We start from the raw sequence: 15,836 nt of genomic DNA on the forward strand, positions 1-15,836 counted from the left end.
ACAGAGCTTGTAGGAAAGCACCAGCTCGTGGGTTGGGCTTTGCCTTTGGGTCTGGAAGAGGCATCCCAACTGCAGGTTCTATGAGCTCTGCCCTGCAGCAACAGCACCAGCTTTCCCTCAGCCTGGAGACAAGGTCCCCAAGAGCTTTCAGGGATGCATGGCTGCTTCTAACAGAAGGAGACATAGCAGAAAAAGCCCATTTTTTTTGTTAATTGCAACTCCCATGCTGCTTTCTGCATAGTCCCACCTCACCAGCGTGCCCTGGAGCTGCTGCACCCTGCATGGATAGGAGGCACAGCACAAGCCCCAGGGGCTTCCCACTCTGCACTCACCTGGGGTGTGAAGTTGACACTGGCTCCACGGTTCAGCAGTAACTGGGCCACACTGAGATTCTCATAGTGGGCTGCAATGTGCAAAGGGGTGAATCCAGTCTAGGGAAAGAAGGAGGGATCAGCCAGCCAGACCCATGCTCCCTGATGAAACCACGGATAAATACAGCATACCGAGCTGCTGCTCTCCCCGGGGACGCGGGGAAGCTCCCGGAGACAGCACAGGAAAACCACACACCTTGGAGAGGACATCAGCATTGGGGTCATTCTGCAGCAGCACAGCAGCTGTGCGAGTGTCGTCATTGCGGGCTGCAATGTGCAGGGCAGGCAGTCGGACCTTACCCTTTGTCCCATAGTTGATAAGGTGGGCAACCACATTCTCGTGTCCTTGCTGGAGAGCCACAGCTAGCGGGGTGAAGCCATCCTGCCAAGGAGAGGGAGAGAATCCAGGAGCCATGGCAGGACCAGCACATCCCTCAGCAGCCCCCACAAGCAGGGCCATAGGTTCCTCCCCAAGGATCTCACCTCTGTGGCTACGTTCTGGTTGGCTCCGTTTTCCAGCAAGAACTTCACAACTTCCAGGTGGTTTTCCTGCGCTGCCATGTAGAGAGGTGTGAAGCCTTTCTGCAAACACAGGGCCATGGACATCAACACAACTCTTCCTTGTGTTTCTTGAGTTCTTTGAATACCTATACCCCCATCAAAACCCACTCTCCCAGATCAGTGAACAGGGGCAGAAGCATCCATTGGGGGTGTGAAAAAGAAAAAAAAAACCTGGCAACTGTGGAACAATCACAGAGAGATGGAGCCCAAGGCTCCACATATCCAGAAAAAAAAAAGTGCTTTGTAAGAGTCAACTGACAGGAGACACTGCTGGCATTGTCCCTAGCTTCAGGGACAATTCTCTCATCAGGAAAATGTGAAGATCTTTCAGCTCTCCCAGGCCCAAGGAAGAGAGAGTGAAGGAAGCACAGTGTGTTTAACTGGAGGTGTTGCTGGAGATCTCAAAGCTTTGCCAGGGAGGCATCAGCCATGGGTCCTCCCAGGATAAGTTCAGCATGCCTGTATGTGTTGACAGGGACTCCCTCAACACCGCAGAGACCCCACAGGTGTCCCCATGTGCCTCAAGCCTCCCTCCACACCATTTGCACACTTGTCTCTTTCCAGGAGTCTGGCAGAGCTCCTTGCTCCTGAACAAGACTAGAGGGAAATTGCAAAAGGCTGCTGAGATGCCCATGCTGGGCACAGTTCCCACCACGAGGACACCACCACCACCACACAGGGTGGGTGCCTTCCTCTTCCAGACCAGCTCACCCTACCTGGGACTGTGCATTGACGTTGGCCCCGTAGTTCACCAGCTCCCGGACCACGTCCTGCTGTCCAGCCAAGGCAGCGATGTGCAGGGCTGTGTTTCCCTTCTGAAAGACACCACAGAGCAGTCCTCAGGGGCTGAAGCACCCAGGATGCCAGGGGAAGATGGGCCTGACATGCTAACAGGCATGCAAGCAGAGCAGCTGGCCAGGAAAACCTTTAGAAGGCCACGCAGCTCTCACTCTGTGTTCCATCCCTGCTGTAAACCAGCCACCCTTCCCATCTGCTGGCCAGGGAAGAGAGTGATTTCATCTCTCCCGTGAGGTTACTGGCAGCAGAAGCTGTGTGCACTGTCAGGTGCTGTGCATCTTCAGCACGGAGGGATGAGGATGGGGGAGCTGAGCTGGCAGTGTTCAGGCAAAACTGCAGCGTGCACCCCGCCAGCCAAGGCAGGCCAGCAGACACAGGGGATGATGAGCAGGCTGGAAAATGCACACGCAGGCTCTTCCCACTTGTGCCTTTGGGTGGTGTGGCAGAATGCCAGACTCTGCTCTGTGTCCAGAGCCCTGTGAGGTGGCAGCTGAGGCCTCCTCCTGTTCTCACAGCCCTCCAGCCCGTGCTGGAGGCTGCTCATTTGCCAGCCCTGCCTGCTTGTGTTGTCTTGCTTGTCATCAAGAGAAAACCACACCTGCTGTGGTGGTGCACGAGAGAACAATATGTTATTTGCAGAGCACCAGAGCTCTCCAGGCTTGTGCCAGTGGTACCAAGGCCATCTCAGGGCTGGAACATGCAGGGGCTAGGGGAGGAGATGCTGGTAAGACAGGACTAGCCCATGCTGTGGTTTATTTTACTCCTCTCTGAAGTTCTTTTATTTATGAAGAGATGCCAAGCCTGTGCTAAAACCAGAGCCTGGTGCTAGGGCCCAGCCCAGCAGCACTGCCACAGGCACAGTGCCCCTGGGGGCTGACAGCAAACAGCATGATCCCTGCTCAGCTGCTGTGCCTGGCAGCAAAGGCAGTGTGCAGAGCTGTGGCCAGACTTCCCTGTCCTCACCTTGGTCGTTGTCTCCAAAACGATCTCCTTGTGCAGCAGCTCCACCACCATTTTGACATGGCCCTCCTTGGAGGCCAGGTGCAAGGCGTTCAGCCCATTCTGCAGGAAGCAAAGGTGGGAGAAGGGAATTACAGCCATCACCCGGGCATGGATCTTCTGTGGAGCACCTACTCTGAGCTCCTGTGCAGGCAGGACTGTGGGCACTTGGCCCATGCTGGAGAAAGTCCAGGCTGGTGGGGGCAGGAGTGACTGCCCTGTCCTTGAGCACTGACATCCAGCACACAGCCAAGGTGCCACAAACAGCTCCATGCTGCCAGGAGAACTTCACACAACTGAATGCTGAGTTGCTGACTAATGCTGGAGGTTTCTCCATGAGCAAAACATGCAGTCTACATAGGCAATTTCCTACAGATGGGTGGTACCACAGCTCAGTGTTGATGTGCTTGAGGCACAGGAGCTGCTCCAGTCCTCCCTGCTCATGGCACATCCCTGGTGTCAGCTCAAGTGACTTTCCACAGGGTGCCCCTCCTCACAGTCAGGTTTTTCACACCTAAAGCACAGAGCTGAGCTTTGTGCACAGTCCAGAGCAAGGATGCTCCACCACTGCTGTGTAGGTGCACATACAAACCACAAACTTCACCATTTACACAGACAGATGTGCAGTGAGAAGCCCTGCTTCAGGAAATGATTTTATCAAGCAGCAGCCCAATTTAATTCACAGTATTTTGTGAGCTTCCAGGCCAGAATTTGGCTTCTCCCTGGCTTTCAGTCTGTGCCCACCAGTACCTTGTCCTGCAGCCCATGGTGGGCTTTGTTCCCCCAGAGCTCAGCTGCAGCAAAGAGTGTAGAGAGATGTTGGCTGTGTCACTGTTAGGCTCTACCAGTTCAAATAAGTTCCCAAAAAGCTCAGGTGACTTCTCAGGAGCATCTCTGCATCTGCCCCAGTTTAGCTTTTCCCTTTTTTGCCTTTTTCCTACACGTGGAACCTGAAGAGCAGAGGACTGGCCAATGCCCCTTGATCCTCCCCAGGCTGTCAGAAGGAGGGGTGCCAGGTCAGACAGCATCCTCGAAAGAGCTTCTGCTCTCTTATTTCTGACACCCTCTTCCACTTCCCAGATGTGAACAAAAGGGCTGGGATATTTGCTAGAAAAGAGGTTAAACACCTGCAGGCATTTTCAGCTGCTCCTTTTTCTCCTTGTTCCTCACTTCTCTCATGTGCTAGGTTTACTCACCCCTACACAGTGTTGTTGCATGGCACCTGCTCCTGCCCAAGTGCTCCACCTTCCCATCATGTGTTTCAACTCCTGACTGGAAGGTCACTTCACAGAAATGCTTCATCCCCACCTAAATATTGGCAGGGAAGCAGGAAATGCCCAGGGAGGCTCAGTTCCAGCCCTCAACACTCCCGTTAAACTCAAAACTGCTTTAAGAGTGTTAGACTACAAAAAGGTTTTCCACTCTTTCTCACTCAAAGCACCAGCTGCCCTGAAGAGTGACAGATTCTTTTGCTCAACTCTGATTACAGCACAAAGAGCAAAAATCTAAAAAACCCACAGGCTTCCTCACCACACCAGCTCCAGAGTTCTATCAAGCCTCAAGCACAAAAGGTCTGCTTCCAAGGGGAAATGAAGTGGGAGTGCTGTAATGCCCCCAGAGCAGTGCCACTGAAAGGAAATGCTCCTCAGCCATGTCTGGCTGCACTGAGTCCATCTTCTCTGGCCAAGCCCTGTTTCTTTGCAAAGACACAGCTACAAACCCATACAGATAATCACTGACACCCTCACCTCACAAGCTGTATAAATGGCCACAGACATGCAATCTTTTTCTCAGTTATTCACATAACCAGCAAGCGGAGAGCAAGACCACAGATGCTCCCCTCAGACCATAATCCTTCTATGCAAAGGACTCACAAATAACCTTTTGAATGCTATAAATATGCGATGAATCATTAACCTGTAACAAATAGTTGTGCAAGAAGCACAGAAGATTGTTTCCACTGATGGCCCATTGGTATTTCTGCTCCAGGAGCAATAGTGGCTGTTTTGCACATTTGCTTTGGCTTGACAGCTCATCCGACCCAAAACTGCCACAGGGTCTGCATCATTTGAAAGGTGCTGCATTTCCCTCACTAAATAATTCCCAGAAATCCCAGCCACTAGCTATCAACGTGACAAATGTAGCCCTACAGAATAACACAGAGAGTTCACACACAGCCTGTCCCAAAGCAGGGACTGCCCCTCAGGACTGGCCACCTCAACAAAGACCATCTCCTGGGCACCCACGTGCCATCACGGTGCTGTTCCCAGCTGGTGAGAGTCCTGGCAGCAATGTGCACTCATCCTCAGTCCTCCAGCTCCTCGTGGATGAGATGGGACCATGCTGGAGTTTGACACACGAAAGGTGCACGATGGAGACACTGATGCAGCAATGGAGGAGGTGAAATCGGTGGATGAAGATCAGATGGCATGTCAAGGTCTCTGAACTTGAGCAAGAATACAGGACTTGTGGGATAGGTCTGACCACATATATCCCTCTTTATTCTATACAGGACATGTGAGGTTGGACCTTTCCCACAGGTCTGATATTCCTCAGAAGGAAACCCCAAAGTGCCATCTAACCTCAGGGAGATGGCAGGAACCAGTGCAAAGACATCACTGAGAGAAGAGTCTCATACTGCTGTAGCCATTGTCTTTCCATCAAAGTGTTAAATACTCTCACCAGCACCAGAAATCTGGTTGGAAACAGGACTTGAAGCTAGTCAGTGGAGACAGCTGATGGCAGACCTTCTCTTTGGTGAAGAAGAAATTCAAAGCCATCATCTTTAGCTCGTGGATGAGTCACCCTGTTGTAATTCTTTACAGAGCCCTCTCCAGAGCCCCACACCCCTCTGGGCTAGAGGACCAGTGGATGTAGAAATCCTGCCTCTCCTCTTGGGGTGAGTGAATGTCCACGGTGCACTCTGCTTGCCCTGGGGGAAGTGTCCCCAGTGACTGCCCTGGCTGCTGCAGCACAAATCAGGCCTGAGCTTCACCTGCTTTGGGGACCTGATACTGGAACAGATGAGTGTGCCTTGGTGCTACCTGCTGAGTCAGCCTCCCCAGCAGCACTGCCCCAGAAAGCAGGGACAGCACACGGCCTGTCTGCTCCCCCTGCTCAGCCTAAGCCCCCTGAATCTGTCCCTGCAGCATCTGCCCCAGTTCAGGCTCAGCCACTTGCATTTGGCAGCCACACAGATACAGAATGTTCTGATGATGATGTGCAAACAATTCCTCGGCGCCCGCAGCTCTTTGCTCCTGTACAAACCTATTTCTGTGCAGGATGAGGAGGGCTCCTCCTGCCCAACACCTCCCAAACCACCACAACTGGCATTTTGCAAACATTCACTGCTTGTGATAAACTGCAACCTCTAGGAATCCAAAAGCCTCAGCACTGCAGGCAAGAGGAATAAAGCCCACGAGTCATTTCTGTGATGCTCCAGCCACTGTGCTACCCTTCACAGCTCTGCTCTGCCCTCTGAGAAGCAGCTGAGCTTTTCCCAATTGTCCCATTTTCTTGTCACACTAAAGGAGCCCTCTCTGCTTACCTGTTAATGTGTCCTTTGCTCTGCTCCAGCCAGCACACCCAGATCTTTATGGCTATTGCTGCCCTCCTGGCCCCAAAGACAACTGCTCCAGGTCTGCCCTCTGGTCAGCCCCATTTTCAAAGAACTGGAGATGGTACCAGAAGCCCTGTGTGTTTCACTTACCTGGTTACAGGTGTTAATATCTACCCCATTCCTGAGGTGATCCAAGGCTTTGTCCAGATTCCCAGATCTTGCAGCTCTCAAGAAACTGGTTGCAGCATCAGCCTTGGGGACAAAAAGAAAAAGCATGAAACTCAGAGCCCCCTTGTTCTCCCCCACCACCAGCACTGGGTCAGCTCTTCACTCAGCTGCAGAGAACAAAACTACACAGACCAGAAAAGGCAGAGGCCAGGAAAGCCACAGTGGGAACTGCAGGGACAGCCCGAGGTGCCCCAAATCAGACAGGAAAAAGAAGGGCTGGGACCTGGACTTAAAATGAAGAGCATCCAGACAATGGGGCAGAAGGTTCTGCAGCTCATCCCATCACACTGTGGGGACAGTAGGGGACAGCTCCTGCCACCATGACAGCCTCCCTTGGCCCAGGAAACCCCTCTGTGCCTGGGCTGAGGAGCTGCACTGATGGAGCTGTGGTGAGCCCACCCCTACCCTCCTCCAGGAGCCATCAGCACTGAGCTCGGGTGTGCTGGCACCAGGGACACCAGCCCCAGCTGAGCCCCTGACAGCTGTGAAAGTCACAACTCTCCTTTTTGGCAGTGCTCCCCTGCTACACCACAGCCAGCCCAGGCGAGGCACAGCAATACTTTCAGCAACACCACTCAGCAGTGTGAGGCAGCAAATTGAGACAATGGCATGGCTCACTAGAAGCTGGAGAACAGGGTGGAAATGCAGTGATGTGGGTCTGGGAGTCTGGGAGCTTGAACTGGTGGCTGGAGCTGGCATGTGCCTGCTTGGGCCAGCCCAAAGGGCTCTCTGCAGCCAAGAGCCACACGACATCCATGGCATGGGTGCAGGACACACTCCTCTGTCTTCAGCTCCAAGAGAAAATCAGAGCCCTGCTTGTTCCACTCACATCAGGACTGAGCAAGGGACCTCCTGTGCCAGGCCAGCTTCTGTTCTGCTACCCCAAGCCATCCTGTGTTGCCCACAGAGGAGCATCCAGGATTGGGAAGCTCCTGGGCAGGAGCTGGAAGCAACAAAAGCACTGGAGGCACACTGGGGAGGATGATGCACCACGCAGCTTCAGGGCTCCTCTCTTCCCTTCTCTTTGCAGTCTCAGATGTTTGAATTGGGACTTTGGAGCAGCACAACTCAGATGCCTCCTGGTCTCCTCCATCTGCCTCCCCCAGCTCATCCTTTCTGAGAAAGGCAGCCGTGCCCTGGGCCCTGCTGGAGGTAAAGCTCACAGACAGGGTGAGGAGGAGCCCGCAGAGCTCAGGCCAGGCTACCAGCACGGTGGCAAGGTGCCATGGCCCCCGTGGGGCAGCCCATGGGTCAGAAGGACAGCTGGTGGAGGGCAGCACCACGGTGCAAGGGGAACACGTGCTGGTCTCATGACCTCCTGCTCCAGCTGGCTCTGCTTGCTTCCAGCTCAGAGGAGAGGGGAGAGCCCCCAGATTCACAGGGGGCTGTGGCTTTGGAAGGCTGTGGATGCAGAGGAGACACAGCAGCTCAGTGCTCTGCTCACACGGAAGGATCAGCCACAAGAGACAGGAGGCAACACCAGCGCTGTGCTTAGAAGTGCACATTCACACTCTGTGCTGTCTGGGGTCCAGTGAGGAAACACTGACAGCTTCGAGCAACAGGCTGAATGCAAAGAGCTTTTCCAACTCCAGACACTGCTAGAAGCCTCTGCTTCTCAGGTCAGGATCGACGACAAGGCAGCAAACCCTTGGAAAATCCAAGCACAGCTCAGCCAGGCTCTGTCATCCACGGGACACACATGGAGCTCTGAAGATTAAATGGTAAATTCTACCTGGCCCTGCAGCAAAGGGGCTCCCAAAGCCCCAGCACGCCCAGCAGCAGAGACTAGAAGCAGAAAGCAAGCAGAAAAGCAAAGCAGAGGTCTCTGTGGGCATGAAGGAGAAGTGTGTTGAATACTCACAGCCACGTCTGGACCGGACCTGCCCTTTCGTGCTGCCATAGCCCGGCACTTCGGCTGAAACCTGAGCCTGGTGTCCCCTCTCTCCCTCCTTGGTTATCTACTCCCCAGCTTTGACAGAGCCAGTAAGTTACATTGCCTTCTATCTAAAAATACAGGCTCCGTCCTCCCTCCAATGCAGACCCTGCAGGGATCGCCAACTGCTAATGGAATTTGTTCATTTTCCCTCCATTATTGTGTCAGACAGGATATTTAATACCAAGGCACCTCCGGAAAGCAAATGACTGCTGCCAAGCGCAAGGAGGGGGTCAGAGCTGCAGGTACCACCTCGGGAGCAGCAGAGGAAAAGCAGCCCCACAGATATGCCCAAGGAGCCTGGCAGCTCACAGGTAACTCCTGCCACACAGGAGAGGGGTTGGGGGTCCCTCCTGACCCTCTGGATGCTGGAGTGTGTCAGAGGTGCTGCCTTTTGCTCCCCAAGCTCAGCATGTACCTTCCAGAGATGCACAGACATCAGACAGCAGCAACCCGAGCACACATTTCCACCAGAGAGGATGGAACAGCTCGGCTCGGGTGGTAAAAGCAGATCCACATTGTCATATTGTCCCCCTGATGTCAGCCTGCAGGGTGGGACTGCCTGCCTACTGCTCAGGGCAGGCTGCTCCCCAGGAAATGGAAGCACAGGTCACTGCCATCTCCTGAATTTCAGCAAAGGGAGCACGGACAGCAAGAAGTGCAGGGACCCCGTGAACACGAGGAGATGTGCACGTGGAGAAGACACACACACACATCCCAGTCAGCACCATCCCAGCTCAGCCAGCCACAGACACACACGTTGCAGTTGTCACCACCCTCCCACAAGCACAAAGCTCAGCACAGCCCTGCCTCACTCACTCCCTGTGTGCCCCAGGACACAGCAACTGCTGCCAGCTGCAAAAACTGCCTCTGCTCGTTTTCCTTTATTTGGAGTTTGCAGAGTTGCTTTCCAATTCTCCTTTTCCTTCCCAGCAATTCTCCAGGAAGGAGATACGCCAGGGGAGAAAATAAGCTGCCTCACTTGCTGTTGTGTACCTCTTGCACTCTTAGGTGGCTGCTAAATCCTACACAGGCATCATGCTCTACAGACATCCAAGCTGTGAAGTGTCAGGAGGCTGCTGCCAGCAATTCTATAAGAGAGAAGCCTCAGATCAGGACTTTGTTAAGTGCTCCAAGACCTTCTAAAGTCGAAAACTTGGGACAGCACATCAGACTGTGCTTCTCCTCTCCTTCCTTTTCTTTTCCTCCAGGAAAATCTCCCCTTGCCTGCTGACAATCTAAATTTTCCCTTTCCCTCTGTCCTGGTTTCAGAGTCAATTTATTCTCATGAAACCCTCTCCTGGCCCTGAGGAGAGGCTTCTTGTGTTCCTTTTCCCAGGTGTCCTCCTTCTCTCACAGCAACAATGCCATTAGTGCCTGGAACCACATGAGCCCATTGCACTGTGCCACCAAGCAAAGGAGAAGTCAGACCAGAGGCTCAGGCTGCATTTCAAGGGCTGCAGTGAGATGTTTGTAACCCTGCTGTGTCTCTGGTCACAGAGTCCTGCTCTAATCTCTTCTGGCAGCTCCTGCTCTCACTCACACCCAGGGAGGAGCTCCCACAAGCTCCTGCTGCTCATCACTGATAACAAAAGGGAGGGTCCCAGCATTGCCTCCTCCTGTTAAAAGTGGCCACACTTGGCAGGAGCCGGCTCTGGATCAGCTGCTAAATGCTGCAAGTAGATGATTTCCAAGCACAAATGAGTGCAGGGACTTGTGCTGATCTCACAGTGTTTTCTGGGACACAAAGACAGTCAAGAAGCAGCTCCCCACACTGCTCCAGCCTGGCACACACACCTCCTGCTGCACTGCCCACTTGTCTCTTCAGCCAAGCTGACACAGGCTCATGGAGCAGCAGGCAGGAGGTCCAGCAAGGAAACACCAGAAGCTGGGCAGCACACAGCAACCAACAGCCAAAGAACCCCAGGGCTGGCAGTGAGATGCAAACCCTGATCCTGGCACCAAGCCATTATTGCTGTGGGCATCCTGTCTAGATGCTGTGGAAAGGTCCAGCTCACATCTCAGAGGTCATCCAGTTACTTCCAGCTACTAGTGCAAGTGTCTGGAACCTAAAGTCAGCACTGCCAGCTGAGGATGTGTGATAAACCCTTGCCAAGGACAACAGCCCTTGCCATTTGCTTGGACATTTCCTTGGTTGTGTCCAACAGTGGGCATGATCCTCACCTTTGAGGCATAATTTCCAGCAGAAACACCAAAACCTCAGTGTAGTGGTTTGCTTTTAACTGTCCAACCTAGGAATGTGTCTGGAGCCAGTGCTGGTTTGGAACTCTCCATCTTGCCAGAGATCAGCTACACAATTCTGCAGGTGATAATCCCAGTCCTTTCTCATCGGATGAGAAGAATTTGTCAGTCCTCAAAACACACTAAAAGAGCTGCTAGGATTAAGAGCAGTTAGGGGTGACACCTAGGATCCCCACAGGATAATCAGGGAAGATAGAGATTCAACTCCAAGTGCTCAGAAACAGAAGCCAGGCTGTCTCTCTCACAGGAGCTCTCTCTCCTTTCTGTATTCACAGAAACTGGACGCTCTCAATGGGCCCTGCAGCAGGAACAAAACCTACTGGCAGTTTCTGCCTTCTGAGTAGAAGGCAGCATTCAGCAGAACACAGCATCTCCAGAGAGGCCACAGCAGCAAAGCCTCAGGCAGTCAGCCAGCAGAGCACAGAGAACAGGCAGAGACTGCAAACCCAGGAGAAAGAGAAAAGCAAAAGCATTGCGAGAATTCGTCTGATGAAAGGATCAACCCAGTTGCTTAAATTCTATTCTTTCATCATCCTCACCCCTATCCACACGACCCAAGACAGATCAATCCATATGCTCAAGTTCCTTCCTCCCATCATCCTCACCTCTGCCCACATGAGTTAGCACAGGTCTGCAGATCTTAACAGCAACCATGATGAGAGTCAAGGCACAAGAAGTCATCTCTGGAAGGCATCTGCCAAGTGAGTTTGTTCTCATTTCATGCACCAGCCTGAGTAAACCCTTTGTCCATGCCCATTTCTGCTTGGTGGAGATTTCACAACAGCCCCAAGCAGGTAGCACAGGGGCTGATGGCTGCTACACCCAGCAGAGATCCCCAGAGCAGGATCCAGATGCAAAAGGGAGCTCAACCACCTTGCAGCAGGTGAATCAGAGCATGCAGGAAGGAAAGATCTGTCTATTTGTGCAAAGGATAGAGGTGGAGAAGAATTTGACACCACTGGCAAGGGAGAAATCCCAAAGAAGGAGGGAAGGAAGGGCCCTGTCAGGTTTGTGGGAAGGGAAGTAACCTGTCAATTAGCATTTTTCCAGTGCTGAAGAGAGGGCAAGCTTTCCAGTGCCAGCATCAGACTGGCCTCTCCAGCATGCACAATCCCCCACCATTACATAATCATGAGTAATGGGATTTTGGAAAGCCCATTTTTGTGCACTCTTAACAGGAGAGGTGGTTCTGGACTCCCACTGGTGGCACAGGTCAGGGTAAAGGTTAACTCAGTCCCTGCTGAGCATTTCCAGGTACAGACATCTGCATTGCCATTTGATCCTTTCTTCCCCACTCACGGCTCCCCTGTGCTGCCTGCTTCAGCTGGAGCAGGCTCAGAGCTGTGAGGAGGGCAGATATCACAAACAGCTTAATCTGCACAGAGCCAGGCAGCCAGGAGATGCCCCTGCAGAGCAGCCTGATCTTTCTGATAAGGATCCCCTGGAGGGATCACAGCCTGCAGCTCTGAGGAAGCCTGCAGTACCTGCCTGCTGCCTAATGGATTTTCTAAGTAACACGTTCAAGATCTTGTTCTGTCCTTTGCAAACTACCACTTTGCCTCTGAAGTGCAGTGCTGGGTGTCCAGCAGCAGTGGAGAGTGAAGCAGAGGCTGGTCCAGAGAGCTGAGCAGGAAAAGGAGACCAGAACATCTTTCCTTTCACACAGAGTGAAAGCCAGGCAAGAATTAACACAGCTCCTGCCAGCTGAGGCCACGCACACCCAGGGGAAAGCTGTCACTCTCCTTTGATGTTAGCAGGAGCCTCTGCTCTCTGCATATCCTGAAAAAGAAAAGCTATTTTTGCCTCATCAAAAAATATATAGACTGTGACTGAAGACAATACATGAGAGCTCTGCTCAGGCACTACACCTCTTCTAATAACATAACAACATTTACAGCTGCCAAGAGAGATGCAGCAGCAGCAGAGCAATGGCTTTGTCTCTCCTCCTTTCCTGGTGCACTGCCTTTTTTGGACCCTGACATGGTTCAGGCAGGTCTGTGCAATAAACACTGGGGGCTGAGAGGGCTCTAGCATGCTGGCAGTGCAAGGGGGGATCAGAGACATGCTCTGAGCCTGCCTGGTGTCAGCCTGGGACTAAGACACAGCTTCTGGACCAGCCTCAACCTGACCTGGGCTCTGTCAGTGCCCTCATGCTCAGGTGAGGTGCTGAGTCCAGACCATACCACCAGGATCTGCCCTGGTGCCCTGTGGAGAAGCTTCCTTTTCTTTCCCAGTGGTGCTTATGAGCTGCTCCTGATTTCTGCAGCCTGCTCTGACTCATTCCCTGCCTCTCCTCCTGCAGGACTAGCCCACACCTGCTTTGCCTGCATGAACAGAAGTGCTTAGGAGGGGGTTTTCTGCTGGGGTCTGCATGCTGGTGGTGTCACAGTACAGTCCTTGTGCTGTGGCTACCACAGATTTACTGTCTAGAGCCTTAGGCCAGGCTTGCCTGGCCAGCACGTGGGGTGCAGCCTCTGGGAGCCATGCAGGGAAGAAAGCACTGACAGAAAAGCACCAGAAGCACAGGCCTGGTAATACATCTCTGCCAGCAGACCCCTGGGGAGGACATGCAAGCAAAGCCCTTGCAGCACAGCCACCTGCTCCAAGCAGAGCTAGCACAGTGCTGTGCTGAGAGAGAAACATCATCCTGCGCACCTGGCCCGGGGCAGAAAGGTGACAACACAGGAATCAACATTTTCCACCACAACACTGCAAAAAAAAAACCACCTGGGGCACCTCCCTTCTCCCAGTAAAGCAGTGGTGAGAAGGACAAGGCAAATACAGCACAGAGGGACCTGGTTTCAATGCCAGGCACTGCCACTGGCTCCAAGGATGACCTAAGAAGGGCAGCAAACCCTTCCTGCTGGCCTGAGGTCCATCTAGCAGCAACTCTTTGGGGAGAAGAGGCATTGTCTTTGGACTGAAGTTCATATTACCAGCCAGAATACACCTAAACTCCCTCATGTAAAGCAGCTGACCTGATTCCTCTCCTCTTTTGCTGCCCAGCCATGCCCAGGTACTCACCCTCAGGTAATGCATGCATGTCATCGCTGCAGGAGGAGGTCAGCTCACCCTGCTCAGCCAGGGTCTGCAGCTCTGATCAGCCCACTTCTGCTGAATGCTGCAGCCAAGCCAAGCAGGAGCAGGCTGGAAGGGGGTTATCAGCAGCTGGACTGCACCCTATCAGCACTCACACACCTGACTGCAAGCCAGCACAACAAGGAAGCTCCTGTCTGGAGGCTGGAGATTATGGGTCCTCCCACGTCAGGAGCTTGGGGAGAGCTGCCAGGCTGGGCACGGTGTTTAGTGAATGTCATGCCTGAGCCACACTTCATAAACACATCTGTGGGCTGTTAACAGGGAGGAGCCCACGTGCACGAGCTCTGCTCTTCAAAGAGTTCGAGGGAAGATGGAACTTCAGCAATTTACAGCAAGATGAAACAGCTCCGTGGCCAGAGCCACGCTGTCCCTTGGTCTGTGCCACACAAAGCAGGCTGGGGACAGCGAGCAGGAGACCTGGGGGTTTTCCACAGGTCTCTGCAGACCTTGGCTGGGCACAGTCCCAAATGGAGGACACCGAGATGGAACTGAAGTGGCAGATGAGGTCTGGTGACAGCAGCTCCAGGCTCTCTGCAGGGCCTAGAGCCCACCAGAGAACAATGAACGCGCCCCTTCCCCCCTTCTACCTGCACAGCAGACTCCTGCTCCAGCATCCCTTCAGGAGATCCTTGCTTGCAGCAAGAAGGCAAGGGGTCCACAGTGGTTGGTGCATGCCCTCTCTGAAAGACACGCAAGGGAGTCACACCAGTTGTCCAAAGGAACAGCCCTCCTGGAGACCGCTCCCGTCCCCCCCTTTCCAGGGCTCCAGCCTGGGCTGAGCCTGCAGGGCAGTGCTGGCCTGGCTGGCAGCAATCATCCCTCCTGGTGCTCCAGATGCCAGCCTGGCAAAGGATTTGGGGTGCAGCAGGGGAGCCACACGGCTTGGTTTCCATCTCCAGCTACCACTCACCTGGCCCTTGGGCCAGTTACAGCACTGGGGCCAAGCCAGTGAAGGCACAGCCATGAGATGATCACACCTGGAAAGGCCTGGGGTGAACACAGCTTGTAAAATCTGCGCCTCTGAGAAAGAAACAACTGCTTTGCCAGCTGTTGTCTCCCATGGGAATCCCTATAAAACAGCCCAGCCCACCACCAGGAAAGCTTGTATAAGCTGAGAGGCAGGAAAACTAGATCAATAGAACATGTTAGGATGGCAAAATGCTTTGCATTACACAGAAATTGAGATTTTTATACAATACTTCTCATACCCACATGAAAACTATTTTCTCCCTCTGCTATCCTGAGACAGCTCCTGGCACAAGGCTCAGCATCCCTGGTGCCTCAGTGCCTTTGCATTCCAGGTTCACACCTGAGATGGAAACCTTGAACTCCAGCAGCAACTGCAGACAGAGGCAGGGGTGAAGAGAAGCTCTGTCAGAAGTGTAGAAGGCAGAGATCTCTGAAGAGAACTAGTCCTTCAAGCTACAAAGAGCCTCTTTTTTTTTTTCAAGATACCAAGTTCTGCCTCTGACCTTTGGAGAAACTCTTCAGCTGTGAGATGATGTAGCTGTGAAGGAATGCAGGGCTCCTTCCTGGGTTTTGGTATCTGCCATGTAACCAGAGAAGTGGCTGCCCAGAACCAGGCACTTGCTGGCTGCTGCCAGCTGTCCTCAGCTGTTCTTCCTTTCATTTAAGGGAATGAGGAGTGCAATGTGTGCAGCAGAGAGCCCTAAACACATCACCTTGGGGAAAAGTAAATAACATAAAAATGGGCTTTAATGTTTTGAGGAAGCTGTATGTGCCTCTGCCCAGGGAAGGAGCACAACCCCTCCTGAACTCAGCCACCTGAGAAATGAGGCCAGGACAAGTCCAGGCTGCAGCCCCTGAAGGGAGCTGCTCCCTCCTGAGCACTCGCATCCTCTCCTGGTGCAAGGACATGGATACACCCAGGTTCACCTTACTCCAGCACGTCCCCTCTCTCCTTAGAGAGGAAAACACTCCCTGTGCTCCTGTCACCTGCTGAGGCTCCCAGGTTCCAGTCAGCAAGCCATTATCTCAGGAAACATCAATGCAGTTTTAAAGCTGA

At 53.1% G+C, this 15,836-nt stretch overlaps 1 protein-coding gene across 9 annotated transcripts in view; it reads right to left on the reverse strand.

Annotated features, from left to right (window-relative positions):
• Window positions 1-15,836, reverse strand: part of ANK1 (ankyrin 1) — a 53,499-nt gene that overhangs the window by 23,567 nt on the left and 14,096 nt on the right. For 7 of the 9 annotated variants that reach the window (XM_039716117.1, XM_039716125.1, XM_039716136.1 and 4 more), the window contains exons 2-7: window positions 6,439-6,540; window positions 2,694-2,792; window positions 1,649-1,747; window positions 855-953; window positions 568-753; window positions 333-431 (exon numbers count right to left, since the gene is read on the reverse strand). In XM_039716117.1, the coding sequence (XP_039572051.1) occupies window positions 333-431; window positions 568-753; window positions 855-953; window positions 1,649-1,747; window positions 2,694-2,792; window positions 6,439-6,540 (684 nt within the window). Of the gene's footprint in view, window positions 1-332; window positions 432-567; window positions 754-854; window positions 954-1,648; window positions 1,748-2,693; window positions 2,793-6,438; window positions 6,541-8,377; window positions 8,432-13,735; window positions 13,888-15,836 lie in introns of those variants that run through there. The other 2 variants (XM_039716153.1, XM_039716145.1) reach the window with 2 other exon arrangements.

Source organism: Passer montanus, unplaced genomic scaffold, assembly GCF_014805655.1.
Source record: "Passer montanus isolate IOZ18808 unplaced genomic scaffold, ASM1480565v1 scaffold101, whole genome shotgun sequence".
Taxonomy (NCBI): Eukaryota; Metazoa; Chordata; class Aves; order Passeriformes; family Passeridae; genus Passer; species Passer montanus.